Raw genomic sequence first — 19,029 nt, 5'->3', positions numbered from 1 at the left:
TGTAAACAATAAACCGGTGCTAGTATAATTTCGCAAGATTTTGTTCTTAGGAACGATAAAAGGGTGGAATCGAAGCCTTGTGTTAAAAATATACTGCTGTTTAAATAGTCGCAAAAACTTTTCGTTAAAAAAGTTGATATTGGCCAAATTAAAACAAACAAAAAAAAAATAATTTTCTTTTTTTTTTCTTCGCTTCAAAATTTATGCAAAATGTAAGTTATTGCTAAAAATTTATAAGCTTCCGTATTAAATTGCTGGTGGACACATGTATAAACTTTACTTTTCGTGCTCAGAAAAAGTGCCAGTTGTGATTTGTGAACTGGTTTCGATAAATTTCCGATAAAAATTTGTTCGTAATTCGCATGGTAATTGGATCTGAATTGCCATCAAATGAGGTAATTCGCTCTCAAAATTTTGTATAGCGAATTACGTAATTCGAAGGGTAATTGGATGGCGAATGACGAATGAGAGCGCGAACTACGTAATTGGGGTCTCGTGGGAAAGCCATATTAAATATTATTGATTAATAGCCTATTTTCACCAGAGGCTTAACTGCAGTTAAGTGCTAAAATAAGTTCCAAGAATTTCAACATGGGGTGAGCGGCAAGGTTTATTTCTTAGTGTTTGCTTTTCTTCTTTCGTTTGCTTGTCATTAGTAGGAGGAATTACCTCCTTCGAGTTGTAATCTCCTTGTCGCAATAGGCATAAGCTGCAGTTAAGACTTGGTGGAAATGAAGTATAAGACAAGAAGGCGTTTACACAGTTCAACTTTCACAGGCGGTTAGTTGAATCAAAAGTTTTCATCATTTAGCTGAAAGTTGAACAATGTAAACGCCTTTTAAATACAATGATTGTGTACGATTAGGAAATATGTAATAATAATCTGAATACAATTTTTTGAAAATTTCATCACTGCTGTAAACCTTGAAAAGGGTGACATTTTTTATTAAACGGAGCACGGAGAAGGGCAATATTTTTGAGGAGGACAAATCGCGTTTGAGGAGGGCAATCCTCCTCAAAAGAGGACGGTCGGTTAGCTTACATTTATATGTATATATATATGTTCTCTTTAACCGAAATGTCTTGAATTCGAGTATGGATTAAAACGCTACAAGCTTTAAGATGTTTTGAAAATTTTGAGCCTCAGTAGCATCAATCAAAGCGTTTTATGCAGATACCAGAAATATTTATTTACACTGAAAAAAGAGTCAGCTAAATATATTTCGCGCAACACAAGATTTGGTAACTATAATCATGTGTTGAGAAGTACCTACGATATTTAGTTAACGTAACTAGCCTCTTTTCTCAGAGTATGCAAATTTTGTTATTGTTATCTATGCACGTACTCATCTTTACTTAAATTCTAGTATTGTTTTTTTTTTCTAAGTGTTATTCTTTAACCTTGTATTAAAAGGGTGTTAGAGGTAACTTTACTGTCAAGGAAAGCACTTTTGAAAAAAATTTTATGTACAAAATTCAACAATTTTGTTGAGCCTACCCACTGAGCTAAGTTCGCCACGCAAACTGTTGTTGCTTTTTCCAATTTTGCCATGTGTTAAGGCAGCTACAATCAAGCGCAGCTATTCCGTTGCTATTTACACTTGATCACGTGGTTGTTGTTTTTGTTGATTTTTGTTAACAATTCTATTTTTAGAATATTTAACTTTAAGGTGTGTGCGTCCTTAAGTTATTTGTTTTTGTTATTTATAGCGTTATAACAAATATATTCAAGAATTTTATTGAACTCGAGGCCGTGTTTAATGAACAATTATATGGAAAAACAACAATTTACATGTTGGTAGAAGATATAGCTTACATTCTAAAAATAGAATTATTAACAAAAATCAACAAAAACAAAAACCATATAATACGTGTAAATAGCAGCGGAATAGCTGTGCTTCATTGTAGTTGGCTTAACACATAGAAAAAAGTGGATAAAGCAACAACAGTTTACGTGACGAACTTTGCTCAGTGGGTATGACTACTGGCTTGGGCGGCGAAGAAGTCTGATGATGAGGATTCTACCAAAATGCAAATTGCTGTTTTTCCATAACACAGAAAAAAACTACATAAACGTAGATAAAAGTTATTTAAAATGGGACACCCTTTATAAATGCGGTGACTCAAAATAAATGCAGTGACTAAATTGCACTTTACTGCGAACTTTTGTTAACATTGAATGATGCTTCACGGTAGCCTATCGTTGTGGTCAAGGAAAGAAATCGCCAAATTACTTCATGCAAATTGGTTCTGATACTGAAAGTTTTTACGCGTTTCTCGCGATTTTAATTTTCACGTATTCAAGAATAATTTCTTGTAATTATGACCTAATTAAAAAACGAATTATAGACGACGTGCATACGCGTGTGCATTAGACCGGTACCACCTTACAAACAAACAAAACAAAGTTCGAAGTACATACATCCCTGAGTCTGAAGTATTTTTGGAAGGCAATTTCAAAATTTTTCTTTGCCCGAACATAAGCAACCTACATGCGGCAAAAAATTGAAATTGCCTTGGGATTGAAATACTTCCACAGCAAAAGTTCAATGATTTTTGGCAAGCTTTAATTTACTGACATTAGGGTGATATGTCATGGTGGTAGGAACTGAGATCTGGTGGGTACGTACTAGGACGGGATGATTGAGGTCACTAAACATTTGGAACAAACAAAAATTGTTTTCTCGAGACAAGAACCCCGATATATCATACTTTAAAATCCGATACCGAAGATATTACGAAAAATGTAAAAAACGCGTCCCCACGTTCGGCCAAAAAAAACAATGTTTGTTTCGTATTGGCGAGCTTTTTTTGCGGTACGGTCTAATATACATACATATGGATGTACATCAGGGACCGAGAACATAAGGAATGATCGAAACTAAATTTCGTACTCGTAGTTTTGTTCCCAAAAACGCATCAAAACCAAAACCGAAACGAGAAAAAAAACTGTCGAGAACGCTCTCAATGGGAATTATATAAGAACACAATGGGAACAAAAGTCTCCGGAACGTTTTGAGCAAAGAACAAAACGGGAACAAAAGTCTTAGAAACTTTCTCTCGAAGAACAGTTTGGGAACTTGAGTTTCAGGAACTTTCTGACAGAGAACGAAACGTGAACAAATCTGTTCTGAACTATTCTAGAAGAAAGGAAAAGATAACAAAATTTTTCTCATAGCGTTATTTTAGTTTCAGATATTTGAATATTAAAATTTATCAAAAAAGAACTGAGACATAACTATGCAAATAAAGTTAACAAAAGACTTAAGACACGAACTTTTCATGCACAGAAAATTAAAAATTGTTCCATAAATGGACAGTTTACCGTAATCATAAAGGACCTGGAAGTTGAAATGACCCTGCCTTCCTCTGGTTCTCACTGAAAAGTTTTTTCAGTTCAATATAGTCCTCACTGAAACGATTTTTCATCCCAACACGCCCCTCTCATTCTTAACATTAAGCTCTCAAAACTTTTATTCTCGTTTTCTTCCCCAGCAGAACGTTCCCCAGTCATATTTGATCGTCTTTGAAAACGTCTTCGATGCTTTCGTTCTCAGTTTGCCTTCGTGAGAACGTTGCCGAGAGTTTTGTTCGCATTTTTTCTTTACAGAAACGTTCCCGAACCTTTTATTCTCATTTTGTTCTCGTCCAAACTGCCCTCAATACTTTTGTTCCCATTTGGCTCTTTTTTGCCAACGTTCTTGACATTATATTTTGTTCTCATGCAGAACTAAATCAAAACTGGAACGCGTTCTCGATCCCTGTTTCTCTCCTACAGTCTGAGAAATTGCAGTATCCGCTTTGCCAACAGAAAATGCACTTTTTTATGCACTGCTTACTAAGAAAACAACTTTAAAGAGCAAAAAAAAGATTCACATCTGTTCAAGTGTCACATATCCTTGCTTGACTGTACTTTAATTTTTAATGGCGGTACTTAAAAATGGTTACCTCAAAAAATAGTACATTGGTCATAATTCGAAGAAAAGTTGATGCATTCATTTTTATAAATATGTAATTATATGTATGCATACGTAATATCTACATACATATGTATGTATGTATGTAAACCCTTGCGTATAATTTGCATTATAGTTTTATGTAGTTGTCAAAAAAGATTGCCAAATATCAAAACAAAATACACATCCAAAATTTTATTAAATCACTCTGTACGCTCGCTCATTCATTCTTTCTTGTGGTTTTTCTGTGGATCATTAACATTTATTCAAGTATACATATGTATGTATGTAAATGTATTGTTGTAGATAAAAATATGATTCACAATTTTTCTCTCCCATTACCGTGTTTTTCATTGTATATTTACTCTTTTGCAGATATTGCGCGCGAAGCCGGAAATGATGAACATTTACATATAACATCGGGAACAATTTCTCTTGAATACAAGCCAATGCAACCAAACGCAACAGACATAGATCAACAGATATTGGAGGTATGTATTTGAATATGCACTTTTTCACCATATTGCTTATTTACAAAAAACAATTTCTCATCTCAAAAAGATTTTGATTTTTTCGCATGAAGAGAAAATATGCATCTCTATTCTCTGCATTTTGATATTATTTGAGTTGTAACTCTCTTTTAGTACATAAATTAGCGATATGACTTACATATTAAGGTGCCGCTATGAAAATTCCGGTTATGCTACCCACAAAAATATTTTGAGTCAATTCAGAGTTATATAAAATACCTATACATACATGGAAGCTTTTTTCCTGCAAAGAGTTTTTATACCCGAGCACATTTGTGCACAAGGGTATTATAACTTTTTTACATAACGGTTGTTTGTAAGAGGCAAAACGAATCAAGATAGATATAGATAAATGCTCAGAGTGAAAAAAGAAATCGACTAAGCCGTGACTGTCTTTCCGTTCGTCTTTGCACACTATAATTCGAGTAAGAATTGAGATATCGTAACGAAACTTGGTACGCGTACTTCTTTGAGCGTAGGACGGATTGTATTGAAAATCGGACGATAACCACGCCTACCTCCCATATAACGGTAGCTTTCAGAAATACGACAACTGCGAAGCTTATTTACTCAAAATTGATATCTAAAATTATCTCTAAATAATAAAATAATAATTTTATATACATTTTTAGCAGTTGTTGGACCTGGTAAAACATATCAAACGGCTGAAAATCTTTAAAATCAGACAATAACCATGCCCACATTTTATATAGTGGTAATTTAAAGAAATACGAAATAATTGATACTTAACTCATTAAACGCGAAAGCAAAAGAGGAAGTTGAGAGGAACCAAATGTTGGAGGACACTAAAATAGAGGATATGTTCAAAAACCCATAATATAAAGTTTCTACCTCTGTAAGACCTGAAACATATATGAAACACTCGTGAATCTTTGTTATGTAATAAATATTTTAATAACAACAAAATTACTCCACGAAATTTGAGCGTACATATATGTAACACTAGCGTTTAAAGAGTTAAACCAGTAACTACTGAAGCAAATTTATTTAAAATGGTTGTTCGCAATAATTCTTTAGCAAGAAGTACGTCAATAACAAATATTTGGAAAATGGGCGTGGCACCGCCCACTTATGACCACATACGTGTAGCTCGGTAACCGTTCCATAAATTTGTACCAAACTCGGTTAATTATCGTACTTGCCACATAAAAACAGGACGCCACTTATCATATAACGGTAAATTTCAGAAATGCTGAAACCTCGATATTTCGATATTTAAGGACGCTTATTATATAAGTTTATCTCATTAAGGGCCGTTTTCTCAAGTAACCTGTAACTTTAAAGCTCACTTTATATTTAACGGTTGCATTAAAATTTATGATGATGCCTAAAGTTAAGTATATTATTATCTGTTTTAAATTGGTTTGCAACCCAGAAACATACATACCTCAAAAACCGATAATAGCAATGCTTAACTTTGGACATAGCTTTATTTTTAATCCAGCCTTTAAATAGTTTTTAATCCAACGTTTAAATATAAAGTGAGCTTTAAAGTTAAAGGTTACTTCAGAAAACGGCCCCAAGTCTAGCTGAACATACTATCGAAGATGTTTGAAATTTGGGTAAATCCAACCCTGTTTACCATGTAGCGGTAGTTTTCGGAAAGGTGAAAAACTATATTTAATACGTGCGCCGGGTATTTAATGTTCGGCTTCGCCCGAACTTGGACTTTTTTAATTGTTTTAAATAACAAATGTGAAATACCTTATTCAAAGTGTTTTGAAACTGAGCAAATCTTCGGCCCCGAAACGTCATTGACTGGGAGCTCGGGTTCATCTTTCCACTGCTTTCGGTGCTGTTACCATTAAACAGGGAGAAGAAATGTTCCCTCCATAGTTTAAGTATGTTGTGGGCATCGATCACTTGTTGGTGGTTGTTCTTACAGTAGTTAGTTCTGAAACCTTCCGCAAACCGCAAATTTTCTGGCGCTTTTCCTGTAGGTCACAATGTTAAAGCTCTTCGCACTTACATATTTCGGTCTCTCTTTTTGTATTTCGGAAAATATGTCTCGCTTAATAGCGGCACCTTCTTTCTCTGCAGCGGAGTGACCTTTCTCCTCGGACCTGTTGTTCTTTCGGGCTCGCTGAAATTCGACTACTTCTTCGGCAGAGATACGTCTTGAGCAGGAAAAGTATGTCCTCGCGTATGTCGATTTGCTGACGAGAGCAGGTGTGAGAGTCCAGTAGCAAATTTGCTGGATCTCTCACGTAGTGCTCCGTTTTGAGTATGTATTCCTAAACTATCAGCTATAAACCATTTTTTAGTTGCCAATTTCACGTCACAAATAGCGGCAAATTCAAAATCTTCCTGAATAATATAAGGCGTGCGCCCTGATGTTGTCACACAAAGGGCAGGGCCCTACAAAATATACTCGAAGGTTTGCCATTGCCTGCCGAGGGGAAACCGCCGCAATTATGAGCCATTCCGTATGCCTTTGTGCGTTTTAATTTTTGCAGCGGTTGACCGACGACCGCTTTACCGTCGTCCGCTGCAATTCTGGGTAAAGCTTTAGACTCAATGGTGACGGCGAGCTTTCTTTTGTGTGCCTGTAAGTTGGTACGGTCTAATGCACATATGTCAATAAATTCCTATAAAATCTATTTATTTACATTATAAACTAATGCAACTTTGTTACAAAAACCGATTTACATAAATTTGGCATTCAAAATGGTATAGTAAATGCTAATTTCGCTCGGACATCTGTTATTATACAATTCTCTAAAAATATATTGAAATAAAAATATCTACTTCAATAGCATATGCATTTGGTATATTTGTATGTTTGTATGGGCATAGGACTAAACTCCATTAATTCAATTTCATTGCATCTGAACTAGCGTGCGAAATAAATGCGTAGAAAATGCGTTGGTGTTAAGCACAGCAAAAGCAACACTATTTATATTGATCCCAAGTCTCAGCCTCAGCCTCCAAGGCAATTGCATCAATACCAACCAGCACCACCATACCCATCGACAACGGCATCTCAGCAATATGTAGTTAGAGGCAAGCAACAGCAATGTTAAAAGCAAAGGCTTTCTTCGGCAGCCGTTGTATTATTTTTGGCTCATAAACCAGCTCTCCTCCAACCTATCACTCTCACAGAGATTCTAAATATAAATATGTACAACTTAATGAGTCTATTTATTGTCTCTACGAAAATGTGTATTTTGCGCATTTCTAAATAAAACGGCGAATAGGCTAAAAATAAAGTTCGGATGGATGCTATACTTACATATGTATGTATGTGCGCGCCAGTATCGGTGCACGGTCAGAGCAAGCTGGCGCGAGTGAACAAACAGGCGACTCGGTAAGTTAGGGCTCGCCACGGATACGGGACTGATATGTAGTATTTTTATATATCATCTGATCATATGTGTATGTACTTTTGTGTGTACCACATTGCACATGTTTTACATCAACGATATATGGTGTTCCCAATAATATGTACATATGTGTATCAAATATGTAGTCAGTGTAAAAGCTATAAATTGAACTTTTAGCTGCTGCACTGATTCAATTCACATTTTGTTATACATATCTGTCATTTCTACTTCTTCAGTTATGTTAGCCTTATCTCCGGCACATGTGCATATAACCTCCCTTAAATAACTATTTATTTTTGCAACCATTTCGAAACAGTTTTTAACTACATATGCTATGGTTTACAGACCTCAGGCATGACGTTTTGTGTGGATGCAGCGATAATCGGGGTAGGCTTTTCTTTTTCATATCGCACTTACAAGAAGTTCAGTACCTATTTTACGTTGTAGTGGCTGCCCAGTACAAGGTACATACTTTGACGCTCAAAGATGAAACTGGCAGTTGAGTAGGCTGCGTGTACTTGCATGGAGAATGCCAGATTGGCATCCCTAGCCTCAATTCCGCCAATCATTCTGACGACGCTGTAAGAAATTGTTCTTTGTGATACCACGAATACTGAACGGGTACCATTAATCTCAATGACTGAAAGCTCCTTAGGGTTTGAAAGGAGTGCCAGTCAAAATGTTTCAATCTAATAGAAAGTGCTAAGAGGATTCCACCTCATCATCCACTTGACAGCTAATACAAAAGGTATGCAGTAAGATTCCCAATCTTACCGCGTTAATATGGAGCTCTTTTGAACCGCAAGGGATCACAAGCGTCCCCGGCTGCTCTATACCCTATGATAACGCTTCAAGGGTGCCTTTTCTTGGCAAGTCGTCAGCCACGCTGCTATCCGCAATGTCACTGTGGCCAGGCATCAAAACGAGCTTGATTAGGAAGTACTCGTCGCGCGGTTGATAGAGTATTCAGACATTCCTTACACCATATTTAGTGTACAGCGCTCCGTTGGCCGCCTAGCTATCGGAGTATATGATAACTTTCCCATTCCGCCACGACAGTTCTTCCGCGAAGTAAGCTATAACTGAGCCTTATTAGGTTCGTTTCAACCTGCGCTTTATAAAGATACTTGACTATTATCTCCGTCGCGACATTGTTAAAAGAACCCCCGATGTCGAGGAAGGCCCCTACTGCATAAAATTCGTCTATAGACTTTGGTAATGTCTGTAGTGTCGTATCCACTGCCCGTCCCTTGCAATAAGTATATTGAGCTTTGGAAAGATAGTCACGAGGAATCCCGTTTCTTATAAGCAAGTCAATCAGTCTCGCCCGCGTTTTTAGCATAATTGAAGACTGATTGATGGGCCAAAAGTTCTTAGGGGAAGCATGAAAGCCCTTAACGGTCTTCGGGTTGTAGGTCACCCTGGCGACCCTCCAAACCCTGGGATGTACCCCGTCCTTACGCAATTCGGATAAATTGGAGCCGCCTCCAGAGCCTATTACAGCTGCGCAGGTTTTATGCCATCGAATGCCGTTGACTTGACGACGAGTTTGCCGCCCAGGTTAGGGTACGATCATCCAGAAAGTCGGAGCGGGAGGTGCAACCTTCGTGCATTGTCCCCAACAGAGATTTCTTCTGGTTAGGGGTCGCATGGAAAATGATAATCAAGGAGAACCTTAGCGACTCCTCAATGCTAATTTTCCAATTTCTCAGGTAAAACAAGGGAACAGGACTCTTCGCGAATATTCGCCTGAACCTGGCTGATTCATAGCATCCTTCCACGCTTTCGCAGAAAGTTTTCCATAACTTCCTCTTCGCTCTTCTAATTTCAGACTTGTATATCCGCAGTCCGACTTTATAAAGTACCTGTTCAAGAGTTGCCTGCTCGACGCCCACCAGTCGGAGAGCTCAGCGGCCTACCACCACCAGGGTGACTTCCCTCTACCCTCGCAAGAGTGTTCCTGCACGCAGTGCTAAACACTTCGACCAACTTCTCCAACGCGTCTTCGAAATTGCTATTTGGCGCATAATATAAATTCAAAAATTGACTCAGGTCGAGAGTTTGTGTCCGAACTTTCTCTCAAAGTGTGCCGAGAATTGGCGTCTACAGAATGATTGCGCCGGCCTTGCTGCACTTGACTTCGCTAGAGCATTCTTAAGTAGTATCGGAGCTGGTACCACCTTGTCGTCATGTCAGAGCTCTCCACATTCCCTTCCGGCCTGGTTGTCACCGTCACTCCATTCCTAAAATTGCGTAAAAAAACCTTTTAGTTCAGTCTAATAAGTATGCAGACTCTAGTTCAACTTGCGTCGATCTTCGCTATCAGTTCAATACCCAAAGATTTACTAAATAAATAAATAAATAAAAATATTTGATATACTTTTGCTAAGTGTTTGGCCGAGCTTCTCCTCCAAATTGTGGTGTGCATCTTAATGTTGTTACACAAACGCCGCAAATTATTTTTCCAATGTGGAAATACACTCGGAAGCTTATCGTTCATTGTCTTCCGTGGGCGCGACCGCTGTTAGAAAAAAATTTTGGGGCGGTCACCAAAGCTCAGTTAGTCTAGACGTAATTTACGTAACTTAACTTAATATTTTGGCCAACTTCTTGCTAGACTTTGGTTTTTTCATTTCTTAAAAATAAATGAACGCAAACTTTTTCGCATTAATTCTTTTGATGAGGCATTTTCGCGGCAGCGAATTGTCAAGCAGCTGAAAAAGAAAGTTAAAAAAAAAAACAACAAAATAGTTGCGTTCCCCAACTTTTCTGGGTTAAAACCTGTAAAACTGTCAAAAGGCAAAAGAAGGTAAATTCCTGTAAATTCTTGCAACTTCTTGCAAGTTAGGGACGCAACTAATATTTTTGCCTCTGGCTTAAGTTGTCATGTTGAGTAATCATTGACGAATTCTTAAGGTAAGTTCAATTAAGTTAAGTCTACACTAACTGAGCTTAGTGGTACGCACTTTTAACCATTCGGCTACAGCGGTCATGGCTACTACATCGATGATTTAATTATGCATACATATTAGTTTAGCAAACTATCAATAGAACTAATTTTATGTTATGTAACTTCAATTGACACATAGTTTGAATGGGAAAAATTAGCCATGCCTAATGTAAATATTGAACTGGCAGGAAGTCATAATATACATACATACATACCTACATATATACTTATTATTCATCATTGTCGATATGGCTTGACTCACATTTGTTTACACGCACTTATGAAACGCCCACACGAACGAAATTTCCAAAAACGTTTTCAAAATATCAAAAAATTTGTCTCGCACTCATTAGGTCGTAATTCACATTTATTACTGGACATTAAAAGAACTTAGATCGGCACAAAAATACAACAATAAAAAATGCGTAGAAAAACTACACGCCTAGTATATGTATGTATGCGCATTCAAATATCCACACACCAAGCAGAAGTACATGACCTTCAAAATTTAGAAGACCATCGAAATAAATAGTCCCCAGCTAAGAAAATACATAACACTGGTCTACAAGGGTTTTGCGAATAAGACGGGACCTGGTGTTTCCGAACGGATTTTTCGTGCTGAACACGAATCTGGGGTCCAAAACTTCCCATCACGTCACGTTTTCGAGAAAAAAGGGGTTGAAACCCCTAAAAACAGCGTTTTTGGCCATTTTTGAAAAATTGTAGAGCTGAACCCTGACGTGCTACAAACTTTGTATATGTCAGAAATTAAAGGCTAAATCGTGCCCTTTCGAATGAGCCCTATGCCGAATTAATCGCATGCACCCTTAGATCAGGGGGTGTATTTGTGTCTAGGAGTCCAATTTTTATATCCACCATATTCGACCCGTCATCTTAAATTTTTAAAATCTAGCTGCAGATTCGTAATCAGCGACTTTTAATATAGTTAAAACCTTGGCATTATTAATTTTCTATGATCGTTTAAGATTAAATTCTTTCTGTGATCAATTTTTCCTGCACCCCTAAACACAAATACACCCCCTGCTTTAAGGGTGCACGCGATCAATTCGGCATAGGGCTCATTCGAAAGGGCACGGTTTAGCCTTTAATTTCTGATATATGCAAAATTTGTACCACGTCAGGGTTCAGCTCTATAATTTTTCGAAAATGGCCAAAAACGCTGTTTTTAGGGGTTTCAACCCCTTTTTTCTCGAAAACGTGACGTGATGGGACATTTTTGACCCCGGATTCGTGTTCAGCACGAAAAATCCGTTCAGAAACACCAGGTCCCGTCTTATTCGCAGAAAAAAAGTTGAAATTTGTAGACCAGTGTAATCTATAGGCAAAGAGGTATGGCCGATGATAATAACGAAGATATTTAAAAAAAAAATTGTATCTGCCGCTTTCACCAGAAACAAGGCGAATTCATAAAATGTAGTGCTACCAGAACTGCTGATTTCAGGGCGAATTTGTACTGTTTGTCAAATTGATGTGTTTGTTGTACTTTTGATTTGTTCTAATTGTCAATGGGCGTATAATTTGTTAGTGTGTGCCTTTGGTTTTGGGCTACCGCTACCACCTTGTAGTACGAATTCGCCTTGACTAGCAATTTAAATAAAAAATGATTTTTTCTATCAGTCCATATTAAATATTTTCTAATAAAAAAAAAATTCATTTATGGCGCATTTACATGGTATGAAGCATGATTCAATTATTAAAGGTTTTGTAAGTAGCTATTTTCTAAAATTTGACACTCCCACCCACAGGGATGGTTTTTGGAAGCAAGAGAAAAAGGGGAAGAATTCAATCCACCAGCTTATTTACATCAAATTTTGCTATGAATATACTAAAGTTGCGTACGTCGCATAACTCAAGAATGGATGGTCCCCTTAGAGCTATTTTTTTATTGTTTGTCTGCCTTATAAATTCTTTGCGGTACCATTTACATTAGATAGATATAAGGAAGCTATTTGTTTGTGGAAAAATTATGGAGTTTTGATTAAAAAACGCCAAATAAAAACATTTGGAGCTTACGATTCTTTCGCGATTATGGCTCGATTGCTTCGAATGGGGTAATTCGAATTCTCTGATATTGCACTTTTAGTGATCTGGGGAGATTATGGCGCCGTCAGAATATTAAAAAACAGGAAGAATAAAAAGGACACGCAGCTACTGAACGACAGAGACAGGAAACGTGATCTACATCGTCGAATGAGAAGTGCCGTAAGTGTGCAATTATATCGCGCCAATGGTAAAACCGAGCTGTCGTGTTTTACGATTGGGCTCATGGACGCGGTTTGCTAATATTATATTGCGCCAAAGTCTTATTCGGAGACACTAGCAGCCGGATTCCAGCATTCGCTATAGCTGATTTTGATCGCTAGAGGTCTCCAAAAGAATAGCAGGCGTGTTTAACAACATGCAACATGCCCCTCATAATGCCAGGTTTGCCTTATTACACTTTGCTGCTGTTACTTTTCCATATTGCGTACTTTTAGGCCCCGCGGCTGTTAATTTAGAGAATTTTAGCGATGGAAATTTAGCATAGCGATTGTCAGAATTCCACTGCAGGATTGTGTTGTGTAGGTCAATACCTAAATATCTTCGTTGGCTCAATTACCAGAACCATTGCGCGCTTTACTTTACAGCGCCTTGGCAGAATCAATAGGTCTCCCCGAATATCGACAAAGACATTTCGGCATTTAAGGGAATTTCGCCCCTTTAGCCTGCATTGAATTTCTGTAATCCACCCATTTTATCTTGTTGTCGCGAGCGAATGAAGAACAAACATTTCTTCAAATTTAAAAAGTAAAAATTTCACTACTCAAAATTTAAAAATGTTCTTAGAACCTTGAAAGAAATTTGGAAAAGAAATATCACTGTTTTTGGCTTTTGGAGTAGGGTGGGAGTGTCATTGATAAAATTAGAGCGAGAGAAAGTTTTTCTTACAAAACCTTTCATTATTTAATCATGGTATGAAGCCATATGAACTGTTGATACGCTAAAATAGAGGGACTACATGTTCTAATGAGGAATTCAATGATATGGAGTGGGATGCATATAATAAATTTTTTCATATGAAAAGTTATGGGGAGATACTGTAAACATACTGTTGTGATACTGTTAAGCATATGAAATTATAGCAAGTTGAATTTTCATACATCTTCCCATAAAAAGTTTAACAGATGCAGAGATACCAAGGGGGGTTTTTCCCATTTTGATGCCTTTTTAATATAAAAACCCACCGAAAAGGAGGAAAGCGGCAACTCCGCCATTCACATACATGTCAAAAGTATGAATTTTAAAAATTAAAAACAATAAACAAACAAATTCAAAACAAAAAAATTCTTTGTACTAGAACTTTTTAAATTGAAGCCACTCACGTTTAGTGGACAATAAAAATACGAAGAACTATGATAACAAACTTACAACAAGACATTACAGAACATTTTAATGAGCTTTATATCACGTTTAAGTAAAAATAAGCCTATATTTTCCAAGCTGGAAAAGAAATGAAAATTGTATTTTTTGTTGTTTACACAAAGACTTGCCAAATATACATATAAGTCAAAATTATAGAAGGCATGTATACTTCTCCCTTTCATTTTTTCATACAGTTTATGCTTCTTTCTGGCTTTTACAAAAATGCAGGGATACCGCACTTATTTCGGTACAATATGATCGTAATGTATTTTCAATTCGAAATCAAACAAAAACATCCCACGAAAATGTTTGCGATTTTAGAACCATTAGTGAATATTTGCAAACTACTGCAAATAATACAGTGCCATATCTTACAAAGTTCAGAGTATTAACGAAACAAACAAGCATTTTATGGCTTCATGTTTCCTTCAAACCGCATTGTTATTTTTTCTAACTTTTCCTTTTGTTTAGCGCTGTTAGCCTATTAAGTTATATCTTTTAATTTATACATGTGAACTATTTTCAATGAGCATTTTTTCATTTGCTCCAGAATTTTGGGTACATTTTCTAATAGTACCTCTCATTCTTTTTTATATTACATATATACACTCCGAAGTTCGGGATAGTATTTTGAATATACCAGCAATATATGTAAAAGTAGTGCCGGCTGCTGTAGAGCATTACGCAGAGCCTGAGTTCAAGCCCAGTTTTTCTAATAGTGGTTGCCCCCTGTTGGTAATAGTAAACCTCCGAGTGTATTCTGTCATGGAAACAACTTCTCATTAAAATACAATTGCCGTTCGGAGTCGGCGTAAAACTGTCCTTTACTTTGTTTGACAAAATCACGCACACCGCATATCGGAGGAGAAGCTAGGCCAAACACTAACATATTGTTCAAGCGATATACATATTCGTCGTTTAAAGTACAAAAGCGCGTATCGTGGTTCTGCAAAACCTCGGAACTGAAATTTGTGCCAAAAAAGATATTTGGTCATCGGAAGCTCCTGACATCAAGCCCTTAGCCATTTATAATAAAATATCGATATAATAAAATATCGACTTAGACATAAGGAGAGAAGATTATTAAGTTTAAAAGATAGAACCGTTTTTAAAATTTAGGCAACCTCCCATACGAGGTTTTGCATTTCCTTTATGCGCGGTTTTGTGCTTTAAACGAAGATATGTAGAAGTATTGCATACATATTTTGGTGCCCATTCAAGTATAAAATCCACTGAGAAACGGAAGAAAACGGCATCCCTATGATTTCAACTTATGCCAAACGTTTCGTAAACAAGCAATTCTGAACAAAAAACTGTTTTTCCACAAGGATGTTTAAATGGAAGCATTACAAATATGGAAAAATAGCAATCCACAAGGCTTTATTGGCAGTAGGTCCTTTTTAAAGCACATTTAACAAAAAAATAAGCTTCTAGTTTCGAAGCTAACACAAAATAAAATGCTTTTATTTGTTGTTTACAAAAAAAAATATTGTCTAGTATACAAGTCAAAATTGTTAAATATATATCGCTTTCATTCATTTCTTCATAGAGTTGGTGCTTCTTTTATAGGAAAATTCATACGGCTTATGAACAGATTCATACCATGTAAATGCACCATTAGAATGCTTTTAGAAAACTGGCTATTTACATACAGTGCCGGACGAAAGTTTTTTATTCTAATATCTTTTTGCTATTTACGTACTCACGTATTTCGGCCTCTCTTTTCCTATTGCGGCAAATACGCCTCGCTTCCCTCTTCAGTACCGTATAGCACGCGTTTCGCACGATCGCAGCGTGGCCCTGTAGGCGGCATCCTTTTTCTCTGCAGCTTCTTGACATTCCTCATCGTAGCAGTTGTTCTTTCGAGCTCCCTAAAATTTGACAACTCCTTCGGCGGTGGTACTTAATGAGCCGGAAATGTGTTTCCACTGCTGGCATATGTCGGTTTGTTAAAGAGTGTTCTCAGAGAGCAAGTGTGAGAGTCGAGTAGCGAATGCTATGGCCATTTGTTGTGACAGCTTTTCGACCTTGAGCTTTCCTTGCATTTTTGGGCGAAAATTCTTTGCTGCACCGAGGCGGGTGCGAATCTTGACTGCAACAAGATAGTGGTCCGAGTCGATGTTTGGCCCTCAGAGTGAACATGCGTCGAAAACGCTAGAAGCGTGCCTTCCGTCTATCTCGTTTGTCAATCTGGAGACAGGTACATAGCCTGATGGATGCTTTTATGCTTGAACCTAGTACTGCATACTACCATATTTCGGGCCCGGCGAAGTCGATCAGCCTCAGTCCGTTATCGGACGTTTCGTCGTGGAGGCTGATTTTTCCAACGGTGGTTTCAAACCCACCCTGGCATTGAAGTCGCAAACACGATTTTGATATCATGGCGGGGGCAACGCACGTATGTGCGCTCCAAGCGCTCTTGGACACTTTGTCCTTCTCTGCCGTCGTGGAGTGGGCGCAAATCAGCAAACTGTTGAAGAATCTTGCTTAAATGCGGATTGTGGTGAGACGTTCGTCCACCGGGGTGAATGACTGTACTCGGCGACGGAGTCTCTCTACTCGGAAAGTTTCTGAAATATCGAATTAAAAAGCTCAAAATTTTTTATGTAACATTGACGATTTTTTCTAATTTTTGTACAAAGTTTGAAATTTTGACTTACTTGGTTTTTGTTAGATTAAGAGCTACGCTTTTATAACAAGAATAATAAATAAACATTAAATCAACGAAAGGTAAATAGCCAGAGAATACTAAAATGTATCTTCCCTATCTATATTTTCGCCACTGTATGTATGTGTGTATGTATGTATGAATGTGTATGTATTGATTTTTTTAGAAGACCTCGCTTTTGTGATTGATAGCTGAGTGATAAAGGTTTATAGTCACGCTTATCAAATATAAATTACATACACGTGTACATAGTAATAAAATATGTATGTATAATATACAATTTTGTATGTACAATAATGTCGACAAAAGCATTGCTTAAAAGAAATCATCGCTGCGAAAGCAACTAATGAAAAATAATATAATTTTCCGAATGTGATAACGCTTAAAGTCTGTGTATGTTCTTCTACAATCTTTTTCTTGACTGTATACATATTCAGATGCATGAATTTATTTGCACCCACCCAAAAATGTGCGAAAACCCCTAAGTAATAACAAAGTGTGGCCAATCGGGATGCACAGTGGGTGCAACAGATTTTTAAACTGAATATATTTATGCAGGTGCATATGTACTAGGGATGTTGCGAATGTGGATGCCAAGTATTTTTAAGAAATAGTTTAGGTGATTCTGTTAAATAAAAAATGAAAAGTAATTTTTATTAATGTTTGTTTTAGTATTTGAATTTAAAAATTGGAACATCGTATTTAAAAAAAGGAATTTAAAAGGTCGTAAATCAAACCTGCGCCACTAAGTAACTACTCGCTCGGGGCGACAAACTTGAAACTTGACAGAATTGTAAATTCTTTTCGATTGACGCTACACCAGTCGAGAGGACTTTCAGTTATATTAATTTTTTTATTGCGGTGCAAAAATTCTTTTTTGAGAATTGCATCGGGGCTGCAAGTGTCGGATGTATCCTCCTGACTTTCATCTTCACAATCTAGCATCATGGAAAAATCGTTGTTTAAACACCGTTGTTGTTTTTCAAAGAATTATTCTTTCTCATCCGTTTGTGTGTTTCTGAATTTCGAGAACCTGTAACAAACATCAACAGCGTCTTTCGATTTTAGTTTTTGTAATTCATTTTTAATCCTTTCTTCTGTGACTGGCCACATATAGGTTTTAGACCGAAAATAACAGTTTTACGAGTTAAACTTGGCCTAATATTTTTTATTCCCAAATAAACGTCTTATCCGAATAATAAAGAAACAGCTTCTCAAAATTTTTGGTATCATATAAAAGAGGACTGAAATAGCTTTTAAACAGAAATAACGAACGAAGGTTTACCACCTCTATTTATATTTTTTTATATCATTTAATACTAAAGAAATTCATATACCTGACCCAAAGTTTTTTCCATGGCAATTAATTAAAATTTTTTTTTTTTAATATTTTTCAATAGGTGGCTTTGCTCGGTTAGACTTTTCAGTTTAAATATATTTGAGTCTCTTTCATTTGATACCAAACTTGTTTAATTTGGATAAGCAGTTTGTTTATTATCCGGAAAGGACTATTATTTCGGAATAAAAAATATTTGGCCAAATTTAACTCGTAAAAAAATAACTGTAATTTTCGGTTCCTTCAATATTCGCATTCGCAAAAGATCCGCATTAATTATTGCGAATGCGAAAGCGAATGCGAATGTTAAAATTAATGCGGAAGATTTGCGGTTGCGAATGCGAATGCTATTATTCGCAACAACCCTGATATGTACATATGTATAGCTGCGTTGACAACGTGCTATTTTTACTTTAAAAATATTTACATAAATCTGTATGTATTGACACACGCCACATCAAAATGATAGGAACCATTTTTTTCCGACAGCGCTTGCTACTCAAAAACGAATTGCAACAATCTTTCGAGTGGTGTCATGTTTTCATTTTAAGTACTTACGCATAATGAAATATATTCATACGCTAGCCATCAAAGTTTTCTTGTACGCATTTTTCACGAAATACCCTAGGGAATATACTCGGATTTTTTAGTCGGCATGCAGTGTAGAATCCCATTTTTATACCCGAGCGCACTTGTGCACAAGGGTATATTAATTTTGTTCACATAACGGTTGTTTGTAACAGCCAAAACGAATCGAGATAGATATAGACAAATGTATACATAAATGATCAGGATGAAAAAAGAAATCGATTAAGCCATGTC

At 36.7% G+C, this 19,029-nt stretch overlaps 1 protein-coding gene across 5 annotated transcripts in view; it reads left to right on the top strand.

Moving 5' to 3' along the window:
- The window catches only part of LOC118733847 (histone deacetylase 4), a 70,821-nt gene that overhangs the window by 28,299 nt on the left and 23,493 nt on the right, over nt 1–19,029 (top strand). For all 5 annotated transcript variants that reach the window (XM_036463433.1, XM_036463430.1, XM_036463432.1 and 2 more), the window contains one exon: nt 4,332–4,447. In XM_036463433.1, coding sequence (XP_036319326.1) covers nt 4,332–4,447 — 116 coding nt within the window. The remainder of the gene's footprint in view (nt 1–4,331; nt 4,448–19,029) is intronic.

This window comes from Rhagoletis pomonella, unplaced genomic scaffold (genome assembly GCF_013731165.1).
Source record: "Rhagoletis pomonella isolate Grant_MI unplaced genomic scaffold, Rhpom_1.0 Rhpom_scaffold_00002, whole genome shotgun sequence".
NCBI classification, from domain to species: domain Eukaryota; kingdom Metazoa; phylum Arthropoda; class Insecta; order Diptera; family Tephritidae; genus Rhagoletis; species Rhagoletis pomonella.
The sequence above is the reverse complement of the archived record's forward strand: the minus strand, read 5'-3'. Positions and strand labels throughout refer to the sequence as shown.